The 25726-nt window shown below is 44.5% G+C and overlaps 1 protein-coding gene across 3 annotated transcripts in view; it reads left to right on the top strand.

Moving 5' to 3' along the window:
• The window catches only part of LOC139039772 (aldehyde oxidase 4-like), a 67042-nt gene that overhangs the window by 20158 nt on the left and 21158 nt on the right, over nt 1–25726 (top strand). For all 3 annotated transcript variants that reach the window (XM_070508342.1, XM_070508343.1, XM_070508344.1), the window contains 18 exons: nt 1428–1579; nt 2786–2879; nt 4282–4391; nt 6380–6564; nt 7517–7679; nt 9496–9588; nt 10498–10667; nt 10972–11086; nt 11882–12004; nt 13726–13822; nt 16681–16805; nt 18982–19115; nt 19793–19880; nt 20201–20287; nt 20474–20665; nt 21684–21911; nt 23566–23661; nt 25026–25154. In XM_070508342.1, the coding sequence (XP_070364443.1) occupies nt 1428–1579; nt 2786–2879; nt 4282–4391; nt 6380–6564; nt 7517–7679; nt 9496–9588; nt 10498–10667; nt 10972–11086; nt 11882–12004; nt 13726–13822; nt 16681–16805; nt 18982–19115; nt 19793–19880; nt 20201–20287; nt 20474–20665; nt 21684–21911; nt 23566–23661; nt 25026–25154 (2381 nt within the window). The remainder of the gene's footprint in view (nt 1–1427; nt 1580–2785; nt 2880–4281; nt 4392–6379; nt 6565–7516; nt 7680–9495; nt 9589–10497; nt 10668–10971; nt 11087–11881; nt 12005–13725; nt 13823–16680; nt 16806–18981; nt 19116–19792; nt 19881–20200; nt 20288–20473; nt 20666–21683; nt 21912–23565; nt 23662–25025; nt 25155–25726) is intronic.

Genomic DNA, 25726 nt, shown 5'->3' with positions numbered 1-25726 from the left:
ATTACTCCATACTTCACGAATTTTCTCATGGCTCGTCCTGTGTCCACGGACATTCACCAAAAAAAAAAAAAAACCTTGGCCACAAGATTTGAAAAGTTAAATGTGAATAGCAACTTTATTTATTTTTACGCTCTGTTCACAATTCAGCAAGAAGTGCTTCCGCATCTCGTTTCTTTTGATCCTCGTGACGACCTGGGAGGGAGACATAGCAGGAAGCCTTGGTGTCTCCATTCTCCTAGAGAAGACGCAGAATCAAAGGGCTTATGCAACTTCCTAAACGTCACACAGCTAACACACGGCAAGACAGGACTGGATCCTGGGTCTTCCTACTCCTGCTCAAGGACTCCTTCCACGGACTGCGGCGAACAAGGCTGCCTGAGGAACACAGCCCACCGTCCGCTACCCAAACCCAGCATTTGAATGGACAACAGGTTATGGGAGCCAAAACTGTGACATAAAATAGGGTTCTCCCTGATGAGTAAACAGAAATCAAATGGAAAATTATCTGCTTCCCCTCTGACCTGCCAATCTTCCGTCAGTCTGCCTGTTCATTTTTCACCTGTTGGAAAGTCCGTGTCAACGGCCTCACAGGCAGAGAAGGAGGGAGGGGAGGCCAGGCTGGTCCAGGAGAGGCCTGGAAGCGAGGTGTGGAGGTCCTTGGTTAAGGCCAGGTGTGAGCACCGACTAGGGAGGCGGAGCCTGTAGAACTGTGTGGATGCCACTCAGCCTTTTCATTATTGCCTCTCTAAGGAGCCAGAGACGTTTTCTCTCTAACCATCCCTGCAGGAAATGTAAGCACCACAGATAGAACACATATCTGTTTTTGTACAGTGTGTGGATCAGAGCTTTATGTATAAACAGAGTGAGATTTTTTTCACCCCCTTGAGTGTGGTCCCGCCCCCATCGGGAAGGCGTGAACCGGATGGCAGTGCTGCTCACAGCGTGCCCTGCCCGCACAGCGGCAGGTAGAACGGGTCCCAGGGCCAGGCAGCGTCTGTCCACTTGGGCTGATAAGGGAGCAATGGGAAGAGATGTCTGTGGACGAGGGCAAGCAGGCCATGCAGATTCAAAAGTCAATTCCCAGTTAAGCTTAGTGAGCTTTTACAAGTCCTACAGAACCTGGGCTGGAATTTTCATAGTTGATCAATATATTCAGGAAAACTCTAAATTGGGAGTAAACCAAGCCATGAATTTCAGACATCTGTGGTTGATATGTCCTAAAATATGACGGTATACATGACTGAGAAAAGGAGTTGAGTACTTAATATTTGGGAATAAAGCAAATGGCCAGAAATATCTTTATCTTTGGTCTTTGTTATTCTCAGTTAACATGAAAAGAGAAGACATATCTGAAAGATTGTTTGCATGCAGCCGATGCCTCTGGTTACAGTTCTCTTTAAGTTCATGTTCCACTGCCTTCTTCTCAGGGGTGACAATAGGTGCAGGATACAGCCTGGCCCAGTTGAACGATGCCTTACGCTTCATTGTTTCGGAGCAACCGAAGGAGAAGACGAGGACGCACCGCGCTCTCCTGAGGCATCTCAGGACGCTGGCCGGGGCCCAGATTAGGAACATGGCGGTACGTCCCCTGGTTCTCCGCAGTTAGCCACAGTCAAGCACAGTCCTACCGTTCTGTCACTTCGCAAACATTACCCTGAAGAGGAATCCCAAGTCAGTGTCAAACAAGCCTCTACCATGAGTGTGACTGGGTGCGTATGTGTCCCAAGTGAGAGGTGTCGCGTTATGGGTATGTGTGTGTCCAAGGTGAGAAGTGGCGTATTGTACCACGAGATTACCGTACTAGAGTCCAAAGATGCCCCAACTCTCCCAGCCTGTCCCCTGTGAGTGGTGTGATCCTGGAGAAGCCGCTTGACCTCTTTAAGCCACTGTTTCTTCATTTTAAAAATTAAGGTTCAACTAAATGGACTGTCTCTAAGATCCTGTCCAGCTCTGACAGTCTGAGAAACGTGTTTCACCCAAGGTGTAGTAAACACGAGCCTGCGGTCCCCACAGACTGCATAAAGACTCTTTCATGGCTGGTTCTCCTCTCAGACCTTTGCCCTGAGGTCGGTTTCTAAACATGTGTGTCCCGCATGTGTCTTCTTGGATGTCCCCAGTTGGCTATTTATTATTATTACTCAAGATCTAAGAGTAACTGGTTTGAGCCACTGCCCATTCCACAGGTGATGGGCGGTTTGGCAGAATTTTGTAGGGGATGTTTCTCCTCATTTTCCCTGACCCTATTTCTACTGATTCTCAAAATCCGCCATATGTTTTCAGCTCCTGCCTCTTCTGCCCCTTTTCCTGGACCACACGGTTCCTCTGGACATCACCTTGCCCCCTAAGTCCCCTCAAAGGTCCTCATTCAGGGCTGTGTCTGAAGCGGCTTTGCAGTTGGGTCAGGGCATTCCGCTGCACAGCAGCAGCACAGCAGACATCTTGAGTGTGATGCTACACGTCCCGCCTCGTTAGACTTTCTCAGGCTCAGGTCTCTACCTTCCCCCGTGTCATCAGAGACGCACAGTAGGATCAGTTCTTGAAGAAATTTTCCTTCTCACCGCACATGGAAAAGGAGGATTTTCTCAAGCAACAAGTTTAGACTGTGGTCCTGGGTGGGGATTTTGCACGATATGTTGTCTCAATCTATTTAGCCCCCAAAACTCTGCGAGATCTTTCTGTGAGGCAAAGAAGAGAATTAAAAACTTACACAAGATCCTTATATACATAATTCCTTATTTGTCAAATAACTAAGTGTAGCTTAAAAAATATTATCTTTTTAATTCAGACTTTAGGAGGACATGTGGTGAGCAGACCTAATTATTCTGACCTAAATCCCATTTTAGCCGCAGGAAATGCTACCATCAATGTGATATCTAAAGGTAAGAGACGAAGCTCTGGGCATCTGTTTTATAATTGTCACTGTGCGTTGTGTAGCTCTTTCCACAAACCCAAGTGTGTCTGACTTGAACTAGGAGCCCAGGTGTCTCTAACTTAGACCCCCGAATATATGTGGGCTATATATCTACATGACCTCAACGTAGGGATGAACCTGGGTCATTACCTATTCTTCAGATGCTCTGTGTCCTTGTAGATCAGAGAAGTTACTGTAGCTGACAATTTTTCTTAACTATTTGGCCGCATTTATGCACAGTCCAAACTGTGGTATCGAAGCATTTAAAGAAAACGTTAATGAGATGTATCTTTGTGGTTTTCAAGTTATTGGCATATTTCCTATCAGAGTTTCATAAGGATGGAAATTTTTCTAATAGGGCTTTTCATTTTAAACAAAATCAAGTTTGTGGGGCATATTACTCATTACTTCTCTCTTTATTCAAAGACATCTTGAGCTTTGCCAAGAGAAAATGATTTAAACTTAAGGAAATAACAAATGCATATTATTCATAGGGCTACTGATATAAGACACACTCTCTTGGATTAAAATCACATTTAAAAAAATGTGGTGGGGGCAGGCCTTGTGGCATAGTGGTTGGGTTTGAGTGCTCCGTTTCAGCGGCCTGGGCTTTGTAGGTTCTGATCCTGGGTGGCGACCTACACACAGCTCATCAAGCCGTGCTGTGGCAGCACGCCATATACAAAGTGGAGGAAGATTGGCATGGATGATAGCTCAGGGACAATGTTCTTCAAGCAAAAAGAAGAAGATTGGCAACAGATGTTATCTCAGGGCCAATCCTCCTCACCAAAAAAAAAAAAAAAAAAAATATATATATATATATATATATATACACACACACACACACACACATACATACATATATGTATGGTGGATCAAATAAGAGAGTATGGTAAATGTTTGGGGAAAAAATCCTATATATCAGACATCCCACCTCTGCCACTAGGGCCACCTCTCGTACTCTGGATGGGTCACTTAACCCCTCTGGATCTCAGTTTTCCCATTTGTGAAACACATTGTAGCCCTGGTACCCATTTCCTCTTTGCGAACCTACTTTGTACTGCGTTGTTTCCAAATAGCTTTAAAGTTCTTCACGGCCAGCAATCGTGAGTGGTGTCTAGTGGGCACTAAGAACCAGAAAAGACTTTTCAGCTTCTGCAGTCCAATCCTGTGTTCTGCAGGTGAGGAGCCAGAAGCCCCAGTGATCTGTGGCTTGCCTAAGGTGACCCAGCCTGGGAGCTGGAACTAGAGCTCTCGTCTTCCGGCTCCCAGCCTGCGCTCTCTTTCCGTCAGACATATGACCTCTCTCCCTTGCTGCACATTCTCCAATTTGATAGGTTCGTCCTAACCAAGGTCATTTTCTCTATCAGAAGGAGAGCGGCAGATTCCTTTAGATGGCCGTTTCCTTGAGAGATCACCTGAAGCCAACCTTAAATCGGAAGAGATTGTGTTATCGGTCCATATTCCCTACTCGACTCAGGTAAGGGCCCCCTGAGCCGCCACCCGCCCTGAAGGAGCCCAGCTCGCCCCGCGCAATGAGCCGCAGGGTGCTTCCGGGGTGGTGTCCTTCCATTTCCAGCCAGCTTGCGGGGGGACTTTGTGGCTGCTCCCAGGAAGAGGCAAATTCCCAGATGACCATTGGATTTGTTTTCATATCAGGGCCACATGGTGACTTTTGGGGACCCTGGCCACTTTTGCCTTCATGGATCCCTTCCTCCATAAAAAATTAAATTAAATTTAAAAATATGTGTCAGTATAAAGATGGATATAACCCAGGCTGAATCCAGTGTTACATATTCATTCTTATTACATCCTTTTGTTTTACTTTGTTTTTAAAAGAAAAACATCCTGTGAGCCCTATCTCTCTGCAAAAGGAAAGCCTTTTGGGAGAGGAGCTAAAGTTTTGGTTTCAGATAAATTTGCGTCTTAGTCAAGATTGAGTAAAACTATAGTCAGCGTCACTGACAGCAAGTCATTGAAAGTCAGCCAACATTTATTGACCAAATGCTTTAGATAAAGTTATTTACTTATTGTCTACTTCCCACTCTACACGCCAAGCTAAACCCTGAAGACGCTACAGGAATTTATAAGACACAGGGTCCTGTCCTTGAAGATCTCTAAATCTAAGAGAAAGGGCTTGAAAGAGGAAATAACTAATCAGCTCAGACAGGAAATGAGTGGGTGAAGAGCAGTCCCCGTGATGGGGAGAGCCCTCCCCAGTGTTCAGAGTTCAGCTGGGCCTGAGCAGAGATCCATCCGTGGAGAGAAGGAGGAGAGCACTCCCGGCGAGAGAGGGCCGTGGTGCCGGGGTTGGAGGCCAGGCAGTAGGGCAGGGGGGCTGGAGCCGCCCGCTGAGATGATGCTGGGCTCCGGCACCAAGCATCTCTGTTGCTCCTTCAAGGAGTTCGTACATGTTCTAGCAGACAGCCATCTTTGAAGGCTTGAAAGCAGGGGAAATCTTAATGGAAGTGGTATTTTAGGAACATCAATCCACTAGAAAGATAGAGGTGAAATTGGTTGGAGGATAGACTGAAAGTTGAACGACCAGTTAGGAGGCTAATGCAATAATTCAGGCAGGAAAAAGGAAAGAGGGTGGTGGCAGCAGGAAGGGAGAGGGAAGTCCCCAGCAGTCAGCACAGTAGAGTGAATATGATCAGCGTGTCTCAGACACTTCCGTGCCGCCACTGTGTTCTCTGCCAAAATGCTTTATCCTCAAAAGTCCCTGGTGGGAGGGTTTGATTTCTCCCCACCCCCACCCCTACCACGATGCTGGCCACACAGAGAGGCTCCCTGACTTTTTGGCTCTACTGTTTTATACTAGTGATGAGATTTACCCCAGAATGACGGATTTAAACCTGAAAGAACTCTGGAGGCCCTTTGGTCCACTGGTTTTCAAGCTTTGTCTATTTTCAACAGTAGAAATTTTTGTTCAAATAAAATTTGAACACCAAACCAAATAGAACACCAGACTGGAACAGGCAAAAGTGGAGGCGTGGCGAGAGACGTCCCACCTTCCCCTGCCCCTCTCAGCAGCCCCTGGGGCACCATCGGACCAAGTCCAAGCTTCTTATTGTAAAAACTGCTAAGACCCAAGTCAGCTGCCGGAGGCCACGTGTGGTGACTGAGTGATGAAGGTAGATAAGCACCAACTCTGGAGCCAGCCTGCTTGGATTCGAACCCCAGCTCTGCCACTTACTGTGGGACCCTGTGCAAGTTACTTAACCTCTCAGTGTCCTCATCAGTAAACTGGAAATGAGTGGAGTTGTTGTGGGCATTAAATAAGAATACATATAAAGCACATAGGCCAGTCCTCACACCCGCTCAGCACTACCGTCACTAACAGTACCTGTGTGAGAACTCGATGTCACTCACAGGATCCTTTTCATTATAAGTAATCATCAGAGTTGTTGCTGTACTTGGGTCAGTGGAGAGAAGCACTAAATGTTTTGAGTGTTTTTCTCTTCCAAGTGGCACTTTGTGTGGGGACTGCGGCTGGCCCAACGTCATGAGAACGCCTTTGCCATTGTCAACGCTGGGATGAGCGTCAGGTTTGAGGACAGCACAGACAGGATTAAGGCGCTTCAAATGTTCTACGGAAGTGTTGGCCCCACCGTTGTCTCTGCCGGGCAGGCCTGCCAGCGGCTCATTGGGAGGTACGTCACAGCACATCTGCGACAGGAAGCGCAGGCCTTTCCAGCTTAACGCACTTTCATGAAAGGAGCACTCGGAGAGTTTTTTACTATAATATGTGTATATATAATCATGCAGAAAATTTAAGCACTGCAGAAAAGTATAAAGAAAATAAAGATCACCCAAAAGCCAACGTCTTTCAAGATACAATGATTCTTTTCTTGCAGTTTCTGTAATAAGATTTATGCACAAATTAATCTAAGTAGATATTATCTTCAAAATTTCACTTTTAATTAACCTGCCAAATAAGTAAATGTTTCTAACACTGTGTCCTAAGACATCTGAAAACGTCCTTAAAGCCTGTAAAGAAGATGAAACATTCCAGGTTAAAGGGCCTTCCTCCTGTCACTCTCATTATTTTTAGCCTTTGGAAAGAAGTTTTCAAAATTCTTCCAACTGGCGCTTTTATAACAGTGTTTATCCACTCATCATATTCACTCTCAACAATTAGGACTTAAGGCAGTTTTTTCACCGGTATTAAAATAACTCGATGCTTCCAAAGCATTTACGTAGAAACTTTCATTTGTGAAAAATTTTACAAGCATCGTCAACAATGCAGCGCTCCCCTCGTGGTCCCCCGCGGTGTGCGTGCGGGGCCGGCTGCTGAGACGAGGCCCTGAACGACACGACGGCCCGGATTGTGGAAGCTTTGATTTTAGTCCTTTTCCTACCCAAGCTATTTGAGGTAAATCAACATTCCTGGGACGAAATAGTTAAAATAGTGATAAAGGGGCACTTGGTAAGGAGAATTTGGGAGCCTTTGCATTAGATTCTGAAGACGGCTAGTGAAATAGCTGAGGGCATTTTGTTTAGGCTTCAAAGATGGACAGAGATTGCTCTCCATCTTCGCTTGCTGCGTCAGTGTAGCGTCTGTCTTTGCCTCTCCTGTGAAGTGCTGCCACTCTTTCCTACTAGGCGATGGGATGACACGGCGCTGAGTGACGCCTGCCGGTGGGTCCTGGATGCGGTTTACGTCCCGCCCGCGGCTGAGGGCGGCCTGGTGGAGTACAGGCGGACGCTCATCGTCAGCTTACTCTTCAAGTTCTACCTCAAAGTGAGGCGAGGACTGAACAAAATGGTAAGTGTTTTCTCTGGGTCTCTGGGTGCCTTGACATTCTTGGGGGCTTGCACATGAAGGACTTTCCTGCTTGGCTGTGATAGCGGGGTCCTCAGGGTGGGGCTCCCAGCCCCCACCGCTTCCTCCTGGCCCCTCTCCCTTCCTGTCCTTCCCGCTCCCTTCTCCTTCACTCCTGGGCTGAGAAGGGGACAAGCTTGTTAATCGTTTGCCCTACAATTTTTGTAACAAATACTAATGAGCAATATCAAGTTGACTTCCAGTAGCAAAGAACCTTCAGTAAGTGACTTATATATAACATCTTTTCCTGTTTTAAAGGAAATTTTCTTGTTAAAATAACACCTACTTTAATATTTAGAAAATGTGAGTAAGGCAAAAAGGAGGAGAAAATCATTTATAATCCCATCACCCATAATTAGCCACTATTAATGATTTGTGTATCTCTCTAAACCCTTCTTTATGGATGTGTATATATAGGTGTCACACATTTACGTCTATAGAACTGTTTATAAAGCTTGCTTGTTTCTCTTAGTAACATAAACATCTTTCCATGTCGTTAAATATTCTTCAGTGACACTGTGACATAATGGTCACATGTCATGTTTATGGAAATATGTACCATTATTTGATCTGTCCCGTATTTTTGGATGTTTAGATTGTTTCTAGTTTTTTCCTAACTGTTTTTTTCTTCCTAACCTAGTTTAAAATTACTTCCACAGCAGTGTTTCTCAAAATATGACTGTGAGTTACTCCATGACTGTGAGTGTCCCCTTGAAAAGCCATGAGTTGAACCAGAAATGACAGACAAATGACCACATCCACATTTCTTTTATGGCTGAGAGCTTTACTGTGTTAGTTCAGCCAGTCTTTTTTTAATTATTTTTATTAGTATCATTTATTATTCATAGTATCATATTCTACTTTATTATCTACTCTATTACATATTACATAATGTATTCAGTGTATAAATGATCAGTATGTACCTAATATATTATTGTATATAGTATATTAAATATATTTTTTATTTTTCATCTTCTATACATTATCATATATTCTCTTACATATTACATATCCTATTATGTTATATATTCTACAATTATAAAAGAATTCAAGATATAAAGAAGAAAAAGTTCTAAAAATCAGCTATAATCCAATAATCCTACTATTAACATTTGGAATACATACTTTTGTATTTTTATTGTTTTTAATTACAAATGGGATCATACTGTACACACATTTTTGTAACTAATTTTTTCACCGAACTATATTTCATGAGCATTTTTCAACGTCAATAAATGCACTTCTTCAAAGTCATTTTTAATGACTGCAGAATGTTGTACCTTATGGATGTACCATAGTTCGTTTAGTTATTTCCCCGTTGTTAGATATTTAGGTTAATTCTAGTTTCTTCACGATCACAGGTAATCTGTAATTGAACATCCTTGTAGATGACTGACAAGTCGTCTTTGCCCACTAGCTCAGTTGCTTCTTGGATGTTTGCCCGGAAGATTGGCCTGGATTTGAAAGCACAGCATCCATTTAGACGTGTACATATTTCCATCCATTCAGAAGGAGACCTTGTCGTGAAGGGATGTCTTCACCTCCTGGAAACGACACTGACTTCTCCGTGTGCATAAGCAGATGTAGCTGCTCTTCAAACACCTGCTGCCCGCCCAGGGCACTTGAAGCCCAGGGCTCTCCCCCAGCAGAACTGGGGTCTAATAACTGGGAGAACAAATTGGATGACTGTTTCTACATGTCTTTTTCCAAGCCAAACATTCAGATTGTAAAATTAAACGTGAAACAATCTTCTTTTCAGGATCCCCAGAAGTTTCCTGATATCCCCGAAAACTTCACGAGCGCTCTAGAAGATTTCCCCATAGAAACCCCCCAAGGCATTCAGATGTTCCAGGTTAGTCGGTAGGGTTTTGTTTTTAATCTGTCTGTGCACTCAGATGTGTGCATTATTCATGTATCCCCCTCTTTTCAATAACTGTATCTTGTATTACTTGTAAAGATAAATCTACTAAAGCCAGCTGATGTTACCCATTGTCACCCACACACGACGTGCTTGATTCAGCTTTCATGTTTTTACTCAAGGCTACACAAAGAATTTTGAATCTCCTCCACTATTTTCAGTTTGGTTGCTTAAAATTTCCTCCTTTTCTTGGCCAAGGTCTGCCTGCCTTTACAACCTGACTCAACATTTATTGCTTTTGTGTACAGGCCCCCAGTACATAGTTGTATATTCTAGTTCTAGGTCCTCCTGGTTGTGCTGTGTGGGACGCCGCCTCAGCATGGCTCAATGAGCAGTGCTGGGTCCACACCCAGGATCCGAACCAGCGAAACCCTGGGCTGCCGAATCGGAGCTCCAGAACTTAGTCACTCAGCCACGGGGCCCACCCCAACATTTACTGCTTTTAGAAAGCCTTCCCTACTTTACTACAACCACTCTGAATCTCCCAGGACCTTGTGTATTTTTCCTTGTACTATATTTGTTGTGTAAGCTATTTTTTCTTGTGAGACAAAGTTGACCACGTTATTTTAATGTGTGTTTGTGTGCGTTCTGATTCCTCAACAAGGCTGTAGACTCCTTGAGGACAGGAACGATGTCTTCTTTTTTGTTGGGGAGAGGGGACTGTAACCAGGAGATGTCCCTTACTATAACACTCAGTGGATATTTATGAACTTTGACTCACGGATGTGGATACCCAATGGCCTATAGTTTTTCTTGACTTGTGAGTAAGCCAGATGCATTAGACCCAGTTTTCAGTGCATGAGAATGTCTGGCAGTAAAATGACTTGCCTTGTTCATTAACAGTGTGTGGAGCCCAAACAACCTCCACAAGACCCGGTTGGCCACCCAGTCATGCACCAGTCAGCCATTAAACATGCCACAGGGGAAGCTGTGTTTGTTGATGACATGCCCCCCATTGCCCAAGAACTCTTCCTGGCTGTCGTCACCAGCACCAGAGCTCATGCAAAGATCATGTAAGGAGATAAAAGATGTGCCTATGTGTTACTGAAATGCATTTAAAATTTCGTATTGAAATTGAGAGCTTATTATGTAAGTTAATTAAAAGTACTCATTTCCTCTTCTGGATGTGATTCAGTCATTTTTTAGGCATAGTTATGAAAGAATTTATGGCCAAGAGTCAAAACGTTTGCTAAATACCAGCACTTTTAACACAGAATATGGTCCATTGTAGTTCTCGCTGTGGTTGAGGAATCATTTATATTGTACCTGAACTTACCCCTGCAACTTTAACGTGTGCTTTCCAATTTTCCCTCCCAGATCAATTGATGCTTCAAAAGCCTTGGCACTTCCAGGTGTGGTTGACGTGATAACAGCAGAGGATGTTCCAGGGGACAATAACCACAAAGGAGAGGTTCTCTATGCACAGAATGAGGTGTGGGATTCGTGTGTGGCTGCCTGTTCAAATACTCTGCTGGCAACACCAAAATGATTATTGGTTATGACTATAACATCCATGGATTCATGTCCACATCCACAGACTTGCAGGAAACCACTGACTCCACCTCAGTAATTCTCAAATTCTCTCCTGAATTGAGGACTCTTGGGGCCAGCCCAGTGGTGCAGCAGTTAAGTTCACATGTTCTGCTTCAGCGGCCCAGGGTTTGCCAGTTTGGATCCTGGGTGCAGACCTACACGCTGCCGGTCTAGCCATGCTGTGGCAGTCGTTCCCACATAGAAAGTAGAGGAAGAGGGGCACGGATGTTAGCTCAGGGCCAGTCTTCCTTGGCAAAAAGAGGAGGATTGGCAGTGGGTGTTAGCTCAGGGCTAATCTTCCTCAAAAAAAAGAAGTGTGGACTCTTGTGATTCTGATAAAAGCCATAAGCCCTCTCAAGGAAGGCTTCTAAAAAGTCATGAAAGTCTTAGAAACAACACAGAGCATAGGACATTAAAAGAACCAGTGGAATTTCAGGATGACTGGATTACTGTGTGTGATACAGGAGTAGCGAGGAGTGCGGCTGAAGACAGTCATAGGCCACATAATTCAGTTCTGCACCGAGTTTTTGTAGCCCCTAAATCCCACTGAAGCTACTGTTTTAAATCTATCTTCGTAGGTAAAATAACCGTTCCTGTAGTCACGAGAACCCAGTGGGCAAATGTAAGAATGTGGGAACAGCAGGGCCTTTTAACGGTTCTGTGTTTTAGCTAATCACAGGTGGCTTTTCTGCAGGTAATTTGCGTGGGTCAGATCGTCTGCACCGTGGCTGCCGACACCTATGCTCATGCAAGAGAGGCCGCTAAAAAAGTGAAGATCGCTTATGAAGACATAGAACCGAGGATCATCACAATAGAGGTATTCAGGCCCCTTGTACCTTCTAGAATGACTAGAGTGGGCTGCTTTTGGCAGAATTCAACCCATAGAGTCACAAAATGGTGTAATTTGGGCTCCGTCTACCCTTGGTTCAGCATTATCTGTAGTTTTAGAGAGAAGGTTCTGGCAGGTCCACACCTTGAGAGGTAATGCTGAGCATTTTCGTGCCTAGAGCCCGCTTCCTTCCTGTGTCCACTTCTCTCCCGTGGCCTCTTGCCCAGCAGGGCCTCAGAACACAGATAAACAACACCAGAGGAATGTCCCTGTGACCTCACATACGGACGTCATCCGAGGGAAAATCCGGAGCGCTGTGAAACTCAGACCCACTATAACATTCACTGAGTTACAGCTCGCGTCCTCTGTTTCTCTGCGCGCTTCCTGCTTAAGCAGGAGCTCCAGAGACAGAAGACTCGGATTCGTGGTCTGACTCCATCCTTTAACAGGCTCTTAATAGCAATGAAAGCTTTGACGAGTTACTTAAACTTCTCATACCTCTGTTTCCTCATCTGTAAAATGGGAACCATGAAAGTACCTACATCAAAATGTCTCTGTGAGGTTTAAATGAGAGACTTCAAGTAAAATGCTCAGAACAGCATTTGGGACACAGAACACAGTCAATAAATATTAGTTGTTATTTTGTTTTAGTTGTTATTATTAATGAGGTCAAGATGATGTCCGTGGCGCTGTATATCCCCAGTGCCTAGCAAAGCGCTGAACCCATAGTAGGTGCTCAATAAATGTGTGTGATGGAGGGATAGGTGGATAGACGGGCGCGTAGGCAATATGAACCCGGCCAAGGAAGATGCAGTCTCCATCCTCTTTGATTCTCCTCTGTTTCTCCCAACAGTTGCCAAGTTCAGGTCTTTCCCAGTTGTCCCTTAAATGCCCTTAAGTCTGCCCCTCTCTTTTCATTCTCACTTTCATGTCCGTCCCACCCTCCAGCCCAGTCCTCACCACCTTATTGTCAGATTCACTACCATAACCACTCAGAGAGGCTCTTGTACTCCATTTCGACCGGCTACCCACCACATTAACTTTTCTAACCCACAAAGTTCATCAGATCACTTCTCCTCTACAAGAAACTCCCCTTAGAGAAGGTTCTTAGTATGGAACTCAAGGCCCTTCATAGTCCAACCTCAGTCCACCTTTCAAGCTCATCCAACTGCTTCTTGATAGAAAGCCTCTCCCCAGCCAGCCCAGCTGTGTGCTCATTTTGGCCCCTCAGCTTTGTTTCAACCTCAGCTTTTGCTTTATTGACTTCAGATGATTTCCCCTCCATTCTCAGCTGTCCTGATCCTGTCCAATTCAGCACCGAGCTTAGGTCCCCTACACAAGGCCACCCCTGAACCTTGCTGGCCCTGCCAGCCTCCTCCTTCTTGGCCTCTCTTAACTCTATGATCTGGCCTCCTCACCACAAAGTTGGCCCCTTAACACCCAACTGCCCAGGTTCTCACTCAGCAGCCGTGTTTCATATATCCTTGTCTCCGCCTCAGCTTTCCCTAGAGCCCTGAACAAAATTAAGGAGTCACCAATGCCTGTGATCCATCTTAGCCCAATTTCTGCTGACTCCCCACTGCTCAGGTTGCCTTGGGGGGTGAAGATCTGATAGGGCAGAAGCTTGGGGTTTGGATGAGGATGAATGGCTTATTAGAATGTAAAAAACCATTTTTTCTGTTTTGGTCTTGTTTGTTTGTCCCCTGCAGCAAGCCCTGGAGCACAATTCATTTCTTTCTGCTGAGAAAAAAATTGAGAAAGGAAATGTAGAGCAAGGCTTTAAATATGTTGATCAAATCATTGAAGGTAGGTGGCCTTGCAGGAGAAAGGTGAAGCCTCTCAAGCTGAAGACTCAATGCACTCACCTGGTTCGAGAAACCCCGAAGCTCTGAGGAGAGCTCCTCCATCCTGTGGTTTTTAAATCACAGTTTAAAATGCACAAATGCTAAGTTCACAGCTCGATGAAGTTTTACGGTTGTATGAATCTATGTGAATGCTACCCACATCCAGGTGTAGAACATTTCCAGCACCCCAGAAAGCTGCCTCGTGCCCCTCTCAGCAGCAACCCTCCCGAAGCTCTTATTCTGACCTTTATGGCTGTAGATCAGTTTTACTTGTTTTGACCTTCGTGTAAATGGAATCGTACAGTGTAACTTCCTTTGCGTCTACTTCTTGTATTCAACGGTATGTATGGAAGATTCGTCCATGTTGTTGCATGGATCACTAGTTCTTTTTCATTGTTCAGGAGTATTCCATTGTATAAGTATTCTAAAATTTATTTATCCATTCTACCGTTGGTGGACATTTAAGTTGTTTTCAACTTGGGGCTATTATGAATCCAGTTTCTGTAAATACTATTCTACATCCTTTGGCAAACCTAAGCACTCATTTCCAGTGGAGGATACCCAGGAGTAGAATTGCCGAATAAAAGTGTTTTTATATGTTCACCTTCGGTAGTTAATGCCAAACATTAAAAAATCTGGATACTATTATTTATATGTTTGTTTTGACTTCCTGCACTGGCTAAGACCTAGTTAATATGATTTTTTTAAAAAACCATACCCAAATCCCACCCTAGGCCAGTGAGATGAGAACCTTGAAGTACAAGGTCGGAGCATCAGTATTTTTTTAAAAGCTCCCAGGTGGTTGACTCTAATGTGTGGCCAGTGTGGAGAGCCACAGCTGTCTCTACTGAGAGAATGGCTACTGTGTTAGGTAAGAGACAACAGTAATTTTCACATCATCCATTACCCACTTCTAAATAACTGTAATGGCAAGTGCCGCAAGCTTTACCTTTTACTAAAACGTGGGAGAGACCTTTAGAATACTTGTGTCCCAGCGCCATTCTATTTAAATAGAAAAGGTAGACTGCCTCCCAATTATAGAAACAATTCACTACCTCAGAAGATAATTAGATAGGGAAGATAATTAGATACAACCAGAAAAGTCCTGAGAGACGCTCAGAGGTTTGACAGTATCCACGCTTGTGGCAAACATTCATTACTCCAAAATGGGTTTTGTGAAAGAAACAAAATGAGATTTTACAAAGATTATAAATTTGGGCTAAAGGTTATTTAGTAATAATATAAGACCAGCTAACACTTATCAGGTACTTACTGTGCCAGACACCACGCTAAACATTTTACATGTAATATATTATTTAATGCTGAGAAAAACTGTAGGAAGTGAGTATTATTATTCTAAGCCTATTTTGAACCCCTAAGTATTTACTGCTTACTATTTAATATGCAAGCAGAACAACTCTGAGAAGGAACATATCAGTCACTCCATTTTAAGGAGAAGGAAACTGAGGCCTGGAAAAGTTGGACAGCTGGCTGAAGTCTTGTATCCAGTCAGCAGTAGAGCCAGGACTGGAGGCCAGGCCTGGCGGACCCCAGGCCCTTGCTCTTAACCACAGTGGTACATTTTCTTTTAATTTTTATTCTCACACTAAGGGCAACAGAGTGACAAGGTGCTAGCTCTTGGTCATGCAGGATTTTGGCAATTGTGGGAGTTTGAAATTTCGGCGCAAGTGGGAAATTTGAAATATGAAAGGAATCTGGAATTTGGGCAGAAATGACTAAATGACACAGAGAAGTGGTGTCATGCTGTGGCTGAGAGCACGGATCCTGGAACCAGGTCACCTGCGTTTGAATCCCAGCTCTGCTGTTTCTGACCCTGAGGCCTTGGGCAGCTTCCTCAACCTCTCCACGTCAGTTTCCTAATAACGCCTGCCTCATAGGGTTAGCATGAGGATTCAATGAACTAGTTATCTGTAAAGTGCTAGGCCTCAGAACAATGCCTTGCAAACTGTAAAAACTATTAATTTTAAATTAATAATTAAATTAAAAAACTATTAATTGTCAAATAAATTTGGGCTTAGATTAAATTCTGTGTACACATGCGGAAAGCAAACTGTTTTTAGTCAAGGGGGCCTTTTTTGCATGACCGACATCTATCGTCCCAAGAAATAATTTCAAGAAATCCTTTTCTCCTGGTAAACAATTCACTTATTTTAACAGCACAGTCTTCTAGCTAGTTTTAAAGTAAAAATACTGCCTTCCAAATATTTAAACTAGGGCCAAATACCTCTCTTGGTACAGCCCACAAAATGATAAGGATGTACTGAACAAGCCAAAAATCTCAGCTAAACCAGGACGAGCAGACTAGTTTTAGGTTGGGGAACAATCTCAGCTCTGCCATTTTAAACCTTTGTGTCCTTTAGCAAGCTACTTACCCTTTCTGTGACTCAATTATCCTAATATCATCTAATTGAGGAATATATTGTTATTAACGTCCCCCGCCCCCATTTTACAGATGAGGATGTCAGGGGTTAGTAACTTGGCCAAACTCACTGAGCCACGAGATGACAGAGCCTGGATATGTGGCTGTTAGTGTGTGTACTCAAGTCCAGCACATCACAGATCTCACCACCCCACTAGACAGACGAGGGAACTGAGGCCACGAGACGGGAGTGAATTCCCCAGTGTCATGCAGCTGGCTGGGCACAGCGAAGATTAATTAGAAAAAGTGGTTTAGCCAAATGACATAAAAGTCCAGCTGTCCATAAACTGAAGCCTCTCTCTCTCTATACACCAAACAACACCGAGAGCCCCCAAGTTGGGACTTTCAACTAAACCTTGTCCTGTGTTTATGCTTTACAGGTGAGGTCCACGTGGGAGGACAGGAACATTTTTACATGGAGACACAAACTATCCTGGCTATCCCAAAAGAGGAAGATAAAGAAATGGTGTTACACCTTGGAACACAGTATCCAACCCATGTGCAGGTAACAGGATATTTTTGGAAATAGAGACTGCAGATGACATGAGATATGAGGCCCTTAAAGCAGACCTTCCACTCTAGGAGCCGTTTAATTCCTCCCCTCTCCGCGCCTCAGACTCCCTGCACACTTGACATTAGCTAAAGTCCAGAATGAAGAAAATGGGGCAAATATTCCCCTAAAAGGACAGACCTTTCCAATAGATCTGAAAATGTTGCTACCTTCTGAAATACAGGGCAAAGTTCATCTTTCCCATAACAATTGATTGTGTAAAACTTAATCTCAGAGAGGACAAAGCCTTAATATTATGTCCCCCTTTCCCCTTGTGGTTCATCTGCGTTGCTTCTCTACGTGAATGCTTTCGTGTGTTGGTGGTACATGTGTATGTAAATTTCCCTTTGTGGTTCATCTGCGTTGCTTCTCTACGTGAATGCTTTCGTGTGTTGGTGGTACATGTGTATGTAAATTTCCCTTTGTGGTTCATCTGAGTTGCTTCTCTACGCGCATGTTTTTGTATATTGGTGGTGCACATGCACATGTAACGGGATTGCATTTCCTAGACATTTTCAGCTCAGTGCAGTAGCACATGAATTCCAGTCCTGTTCCAATGGCTGAGAAATAAGGCATTGCTGCCCCAAGGCAAGTAAAGAAAATCCTCTGACATTCCCCTCTTCTGAAAGTGTGGAGTTGTAGGTCCTCGAAGAGTGCCAGGCACCGGGGGACACTCAGACACTTCTGCTGGGAGAAGGAGTAATGACAAGCGTCTCTGAGGGGGAAAGCCGGGGCTCCCTGGTGGAGCACAGTGAGTTGGTACCTTGAGGTCTGAAGGGATGGGTAGGCTCAGTGGGAGGAAGAAGCTACCAGCTGCCGTTCAAGGCAAAATGGAAGGCTGAGGGGACTGATGCTGAGCTGCGATGTGGCTGCAGCCTCTACAGTTGCAAGTTTTAAAGTGAACAGAGGAGGAGCGAGGAGATATGGGCTTTGCCCCTAAGCAGCTACATGATCTTCGACAGGTCGCTGGCCATCAGTATCTGTTTTTGTTAACTGAGGAAAATAATGAAGATCACCTCTGAGGTCTCTTTTGGCAGACGGTGTGTGGCTCTGGGCTCCAAATGGGTGACCAATATGTCCCAACGTCACCCTTGCTGTCTACCATCCACATCTCCTGGGGTGCAGTCAGTCAGCTCCATGACAGCAGGCATTTCCCAGGAGTGACTAGGGCACTGGGTATGCACAGTCCATGGCCCAGAACCTGGGGCAGTATCAAAAGCAGGCCAGCAAGGATTTGAAAAGACATTTCTCCAAAGTTCTATGAATGACTAATAAGCACATGAAAAGATGCTCAGCATCATTAGTCACCAGGGAAATGCAAATCAAAACCACAACAATACCACTTCACAGCCACTAGAATGTGTGTAATCAAAAGGACAGCCAATAACAAGTGAAGAGGAAGTGGAGTAATTAGAACCTTCTTACACTGCTGGTAGGCATGAAAACTGGCACAGCCAGTTTGGAAAACAGCTTGGCAGTTTCTGGGGATATCAAAAATAGAGTGACCATATAACTGAGCAATTCCCCGACTAGATGTCTACCCAAAAGAATTGAAAACATATGTCTACACAAAAACTTATACACGAATGTTCACAGCAGTGTTGTTCACAACAGCCAAAAGTCCATCAGCTAATGGATGGACACAACACAAATGTCCATCGACTAATGAATGATAAAAAAAGGTGGTCTGTCTATGCAATGGAATGTTATTTGGCCATAAGAAAGAGTGGAGTACTGGTACATGCTACAACGTGGACAAATCTTGAAAACATAAAGCTAAGTGAAAGAAGCCAGTCACAAAATACTGCATACTGTATCATGCTACTTAGATGAAATGATCAGAACAGGTAAATCTACAGAGACAGAAAGCCCATTAGTAGTTGCCTGGTGCTGGGGGTGTGGGGAGAGCTGAGGTTGAGGGGAGAATGGCAATGACTGCTCAATAGATGCAAGGTTTCTTTGGGGATACTTAAAATGTTCTAAAGTTAGATTAATGACGATGGTTGCACAGTCCTGTAAATGTACTTGTTGAACTACTGAATTTCCTTTACTACGCAGAGGGGAAGTACACGGGTGAGGAAATACACTATTAAATTGTGCTCACATGGCTTCCGGGACTCCCCTCTTGCAGGAATTTGTGGCTGCGGCACTAAACGTCCCAAGGAGTAGGATCGCCTGCCATATGAAAAGAGCTGGAGGAGCCTTTGGGGGGAAAGTGACCAAGCCTGCTCTGCTAGGAGCTGTCAGTGCTGTGGCCGCCAACAAGTAAGAGTCACAGTGATAGCTGTTAACGTCAGCAGTCCTGCAGGGCAGATGCCTCCTCCATTCTTCCAGCCCTGCGCCCCACCTCACATCCCATGGGTCATGGCCTTTCCTTTCCAAAGGAGGTGGTGAGCGCGTGGGTGAAGGAGCAGTGGACCCAGAGCCAGAGGACCTGTGTTCAAGCCCTGCTCTGCCCACTCTCTCCCACTCTCTCTGGTGCCTCCTCCAGGGCGCTCTGAGAGGGTGTCTGAATGTGGGGTGCGAACTCACACAGCTTTGGTTCTCAACCCCTTCAGCCGCGACATCCCCCTCAGGGCAGATATTTTAATCCCCTTTTAGTATCCCAAAGTGAAATCCATAATAATATAACCTCCTTATATACGTAATTGCAAAATAATCATACAATGCCTTAATGTATATAAAAAAGAAATGAAAGTAACATAACCAAATACTGTATCATTTCAGTATCTGAATTCTCAAACATGACTAAACCAGAATGATAAAGTAATAGGCTTCTCTTTAGCTTTTAATGTCTCCACAAACTTCCAAAATGTTGCTTAAGGCATGTTCCTATCCCCATGGGAAACCACTAAACCAGATTATCTCAAGCCCCTTTCCTCATTTTACGTTTCCACAACTTTATGCAGCATCCAGCATATTAACAGAGTCGTTTCCTGTAGGACTGGCCGCCCAATCCGGTTTGTTTTAGAGCGTGGTGATGACATGCTGATAACTGCTGGCCGCCACCCACTCCTCGCAAGATACAAAGTGAGTGAGAGTGAAAATTTCGGGAAACTGCCTAGAACGTTGTCCTATGATAACCAATCGATATTGAAGACAATTACTAAATTCCATACCACTTGAAAGGGATACTTGGATACTGCCTAAAAGTAACCAGAACTTTCTGGTCAGTTGGGATCATGGTCAACTTGAGCACCATCCTCAGTGTTCCTCTGGTGACTGTCGCATCAGGGCATGTGCATGAACTAGGTCTGGATCCACCAGTGGGATCAGATGTGTGTGTACAGCAGGGCCTGGCTGTAAAGGACTCCTGAGAAAATGGTTTGACTTGTTCTATCCCTTTGCAGGTTGGATTCATGAACAATGGTGTGATCAAAGCTGCTGACGTTGAATATTATATCAACGGCGGATGTACTCCTGATGAGTCTGAGCTGGTAAATAAGCGATACGCCTTTCCCATAAGTTACCAGTTTAGCTGTACATGTCACACTTTATTTGCATGAACTTTTCTGTTTCAAATGGATAAATTGTGTGAAGAGTTTGAGTTAGAGATAAAATTTAGATATGTGGTTTTGAATATTTGATAGATGTGAAGTTTTGTTTGTTTTGCTTTAATTTAGGTGATAGAGTTCGTTGTGCTGAAATCTGAAAATGCATATAATATTCCTAATTTTCGGTGCCGGGGTAGGCCTTGCAAAACAAACTTGCCATCCAACACTGCCTTTCGAGGATTCGGCTTCCCCCAGGCTGCAGTGGTAGTGGAAGCTTACATATCTGCTGTGGCATCTCAGTGTAACTTACCCCCTGAAGAGGTAGGTAATCAATCAGAACCTCCGAAAAAACTCTGACTTCATTGGTTCAGATATATCCTGAGCGCCTACATATAGCATTATGTCAGCTTCTAAGTAGATTCAAAGAACTAAAGGACATCATCTGTGTGTCGGTTAGCTTTTCTGTGTAACTAGTCAATCATAAAACGTAGTGGATTAAAACAACAAATAGCATTTCTTCTGATTCTGCAGGACAGCTGGGTAGCTCTTCCCATGTGGGCTAGTTCAACCGGAGTTTTGTGGTCTACGACAGCTTCACTTACATGTCTGGTGGTCATTGGGCTGATTAGTCTAGGGGATGTCTCAGCTGGGAAGGCCCGTCTCTGCTCCACAGAGGCTCTCATCCTGCAGTGGGCTAGCCCAGGTTAGTTCTCATGGTAGTTCAGAGACTTCCCAAGAGTAGCAAGAACATGGCAAGGCCTATTGCATAAGCACTTTTCAAGCCTCCACCTTTGTTGCGTATGTATTGTCCCATTGGCCAAAGCAAGTCCCATGACAGTCCCAGAGTCAATGTGAAACCACCCAAGGGCATGAACAGAGTGGAATGATCACGGCCATTTGTGCAAACGTCCTACCTCAGGTCAAGATTTTGAGGAGCTAATTTGAGAACAGTTAAGAATAAGGAAATGTTGTGTAGAGTAAAAGAATGTTGAGTCAGGAGAATTGCCTCACCACTAACAAAACTTGTGACAGGGCTAATAATAGTATCTACTATTTCTCAGGGTTATTGTAAAGTTACTTGAAATAATACACTTAGCAGGAAGCCTGGAGCGTACGAAGTGTTCAATAGTTATTATGTATGGTTAATATATATTGTGTTCTATCGTTATGATGATTATTGTTATCCTTGTGTTTATGCATTTACACTTGTACTTGCATATCGATAGCCATTTAAATAGTTGTTTCTTTTTCTAGAAGGGCTTTCTTTATATCAGGTATATAACAAAAAGGTATGCTTCAAGTTTTATTTTAAATTCCATTTCATTTTCTTGTCATTCAGGTTAAAGAAATAAACATGTATAAGACAATTAGCAAAACAGCCTATAAACAGACATTTAATCCAGAGCCCTTGCGAAGATGCTGGAAAGAATGTCTGGAGAAATCCTCATTTCATGCTAGGAAACTGGCTGCTGAGGAATTTAACAAAAAGAATTACTGGAAGAAGAGGGGGCTTGCTGTGGTCCCCATGAAATTCACTGTTGGGCTTCCCATGGCCTTCTACAATCAGGTGAGGCTGGGAGAGACGTCTTCTTGCCAAAAGCTCTTTTCCACACGACTGGCTGTCTGAAAAAGTCGGTCGTGTGCAACCAGGCATGGTCCCCTCAGGGGGGAGAAGGAACTGGGGCCGTTCCCTGGAGCAGGAAACAAAGTGGCTTCGGTCACGCATTGGGGACCACAGGTATCAGGGCAGCCCTGGTGCGACACAGTACCGAGGACCTCAGAGAGCAGTCAACAGATAGAGTCCAGCTCAGGGGGCTCTGGCCTTGCTGAGGGCCCCAAACCTGGGTTTAGGGTACGGGGTCAAGTTTCAGATCCACGAGCGAATTGGAGGAAACAAGAAGATCCCTTTCTCTCTTTCCTAATTTCTTAGTGACAACAGTAGGGTCATTTGAAGATGGAGTTTTCAGAAACACATGAGCACAGAATCTTGGAGTTACTATAGGGACTACTGGGCCCTCTTTTTTAACTTCACTTTAAACAGTTTTACTTGGGGTTCTGATTCTCTCTTTCATTTTTTCCTTCTCTCCCCATCATTGTCTGAAATGTCTCCATAACCAAACCCAAACAAACCAAAGAATACAGGCCTCCTCACCGTGTGGTTGAGGTGTGGCCACGCTCTCTCTTACTGAAATTATCTTCCGTGTCCACCGCTCCTCGGAGTCTGCCATCAAGGCAGAAGGCAGAATGAGAGGGGAGGGGGGAAGGCCAGGAGCTGCAGGCTCGGCACGGACGTCAGGCCTTCCCGAGGCGGTACTGCTCGAGCCAGAATCACCTACAGACCCCCTTTAAAGGAAGGCATTCTCTGGACTTTCAGTGGTTGCTGAAACTGTTTATTTTAATGTAATTTAACTGTGTAGAACCACAAAGCAAAGAGTAATATCCTTTATAAAACACAAGCAAATTTGGAAATTAAGTAAAAATAATATTTTAATGCCAGTAGTATTCAAAATAGCAACATGAACTTAATGTGGTGGCTCATGTTGCTCTTCTAAAACTAAACTCTCACTCACAAGATGCTGCTGCTTCCGGCCGCTGCTGTACAAGGCGTTTGGAAGCCTTCATCCTAAATGTCTGTGGAGGGCGTGATGTCTCCCTGTGGCCCCCTTGCCTCTAAGATGCCTTGTCAATGAAAGCAGTCCTGCTGGTGCTCATACAGCCGTCCGCACAAAGTCTAGCGTGGGCTCTGGAGGCTCTGGCAGTGCTCGTTCACACCTGGTCCTCATTACTCTCGCTGGATTGTCATGAGCTGAGAGCACAGAGTTTCAGAGTTGTTGTAGAGAGCTTGATGGGCCTGAGAAAGAATGCCGTCTCGCACCTAGGAGACTGGGACGGCTAAATTAGTCCATTTGCTCTAAAGGTAGTTTCATGTGCAGGGAGCGCAGAAGAATAAGCTTTGGAGAAGCAGCTCCCAAGGCCCCCAGGAGGCAGGAGATGGTGGAGGGAGATGAGCCACCATTCGTATACCGACGTTGATGGTTTTCAAGTCTGGGGCTCCTTGAAAGGGGTTGTCTGTAGCCACCAATAATGGCTTTGTCCTCCAGTATAAAGAATGAAAGATGGGCTCAGTGAAGCAAAACCGTTCACCTGGCGACCTCAGCCTAATGCACAGCTACCCTTGGCCACACCGATCTCCACACTGGTGTTATAATTAATTCCCCCAGGCTGCAGCTCTCGTCCACATCTATCTCGATGGCTCTGTCTTGGTGATTCACGGTGGCTGTGAAATGGGACAAGGCCTTTACACCAAAATGATTCAGGTGAGATGAGTACCTGTTTCCTCCCTTGTGGAAGAGAATAGTGTCGCACAGTCGGTTAACAGCTTTTTTCCTGTTGAGCAGGAGAAGTACTGTCACATTAAATGCACAGGTCAATGGTGAGACTCATGTTGATTTCAGGAACACAAAAATGCAGGGGGGGGGCGATGGGAGTGCGTGTTAGAATGGAGGAAATATGTCATATTATTCTTCCTGCATACTCCAGAACCAAGCTGTTAGGTCTTCTGAAAAACGTGATTCCAGTTTTCAAAGATAAAGCACTTTCAGCTTTATGACAACTGCTCAAGGCAACACTGTGTTAATTCAAATCTTCATTAGAAATAAATGTATTTAATAGGATGAGAAATTATGTTCTTAGAATTCACAGTCTGCTTAGGAACTCACCACAACTGACTAATATTTGTACTAATTCAAAGAAGTGTTTCTAATATTGTCGAAAGATCAAGAGGTTATTTGCAATCCCTTCTTTTATAATATTAAATAAGAATTTGTTGAATATGAAATTTGAATTAAAAATGTGGGACAAGGGCAGATTTTCTCTCCCACTGAAAAATAGAATATATTTTCTTTAAGGAAAGAATATTATTTAATAGCGTCCTTGGAATTAGGAAATCACAAAAATCCACAGGGCCTTCTTTGAACATATCTTGCTTCTTTACAATAAAACCCTTATGGCTACAAAATGCCCCAGAAAGGAAATAAAATCTGCTAAATGGTCTGTAAACCACAAGGAGAAGATGCAGGTGAAACAGTGGGATGGAGACCCCAGCCTTGCTTGTGTGTGTCCTACTAAACCAGACGCCTCAGAGTGACCACATGGCTCCTTGACATTGGTATAAGAGAAGGCACAGAGAGTCTTCAGTTGGCCACATGTCTGAAAAGCAGTGTATCTTTTACAGTGCCATTTAAAATCTTCAAATTCATAATCTACGTATAAGACTTCAATGTTTGTCCTTATAAGATAGCCAGGGTTTTTTGTCAACTTTTATTTTGTTTTTTATTTTTTTTTGACGAAGATTAGCCCTGAGCTAACTACTGCCAATCCTCCTCTTTTTGCTGAGGAAGACTGGCCCTGAGCTTACATCCATGCCCATCTTCCTCTGTTTTATGCTTGGGATACCTACCACAGCATGGCTTTTGCCAAGCGGTGCCACGTCCGCACCCGGGATCTGAACTGGCAAACCCCGGGTCACCGATAAGCGGACCATGCGAACTTAACCGCTGGGCCGGCCCCAGATAGCCAGGTTTTATACTCAGTTCAAAAAAGAATTAAATGGTTTTTAACCTGGTGGGAGGGAGGCTTAGAGACAAAGAAATAAGTAATATTTTTCTTCTGCTTCTGGCAGGTGGCTAGTCGCGAACTGAACATCCCCCAGTCGTACATACACCTGTCAGAAACCAGCACGGTCACCGTGCCCAACACTTTCTTCACGGCGGGCTCCATGGGGACAGACATCAACGGGAAGGCTGTGCAGGTGACTGTTCTCTCAGTTCTCAGTCACCCATAACAGTGCTGCAAGGGACCCTGTCCCACTCCTTTTATGGAAGATGAAACCGAGGCCAAGAGAGGTCAAGTGGCAGGGTCTAGGTCACTAATTTCTGGCAGAGCTGAGACTCCAAGTGGTTGCAGCTCCCTCTATGGGTTCCTTGTTTCCTCCCCAAAATCTACCTATAATTTTTCTAATCACTTTCAAATAAGTAACAACCCATTGATCACTTTTATTTGCAGAATCCATCTCATCTCAATAATTAGAATGTCCAGCCGAAAACTCCAAAACGTACTTGAAATTGCAGTGTCTCTGCTACTCTCCAGCTTGGGCCTGCAGATAGAAAGGGGGTGGAATAGCTTCTCCCCATTTCCCTCCCTGCACTTTCTCACACACCCATCCCCCAACTCCCGCCCCACTTCCTAGCCTACGTGTCAGACCCTTGTGAAGTCCAAGGCAGAGAGAGCACAGAGGTAAGAGGCAGCACAGGCCTCAGGGCCTTCCGGCCTTGCTCCAGCTGACTCCCTCCCTGTGGATGCTACTGTGAGCTCCTTACAGGG

This window comes from Equus asinus, chromosome 4, assembly GCF_041296235.1.
Source record: "Equus asinus isolate D_3611 breed Donkey chromosome 4, EquAss-T2T_v2, whole genome shotgun sequence".
Lineage (NCBI taxonomy): Eukaryota > Metazoa > Chordata > Mammalia > Perissodactyla > Equidae > Equus > Equus asinus.
This window is presented reverse-complemented; position numbering and strand designations above follow the sequence as displayed.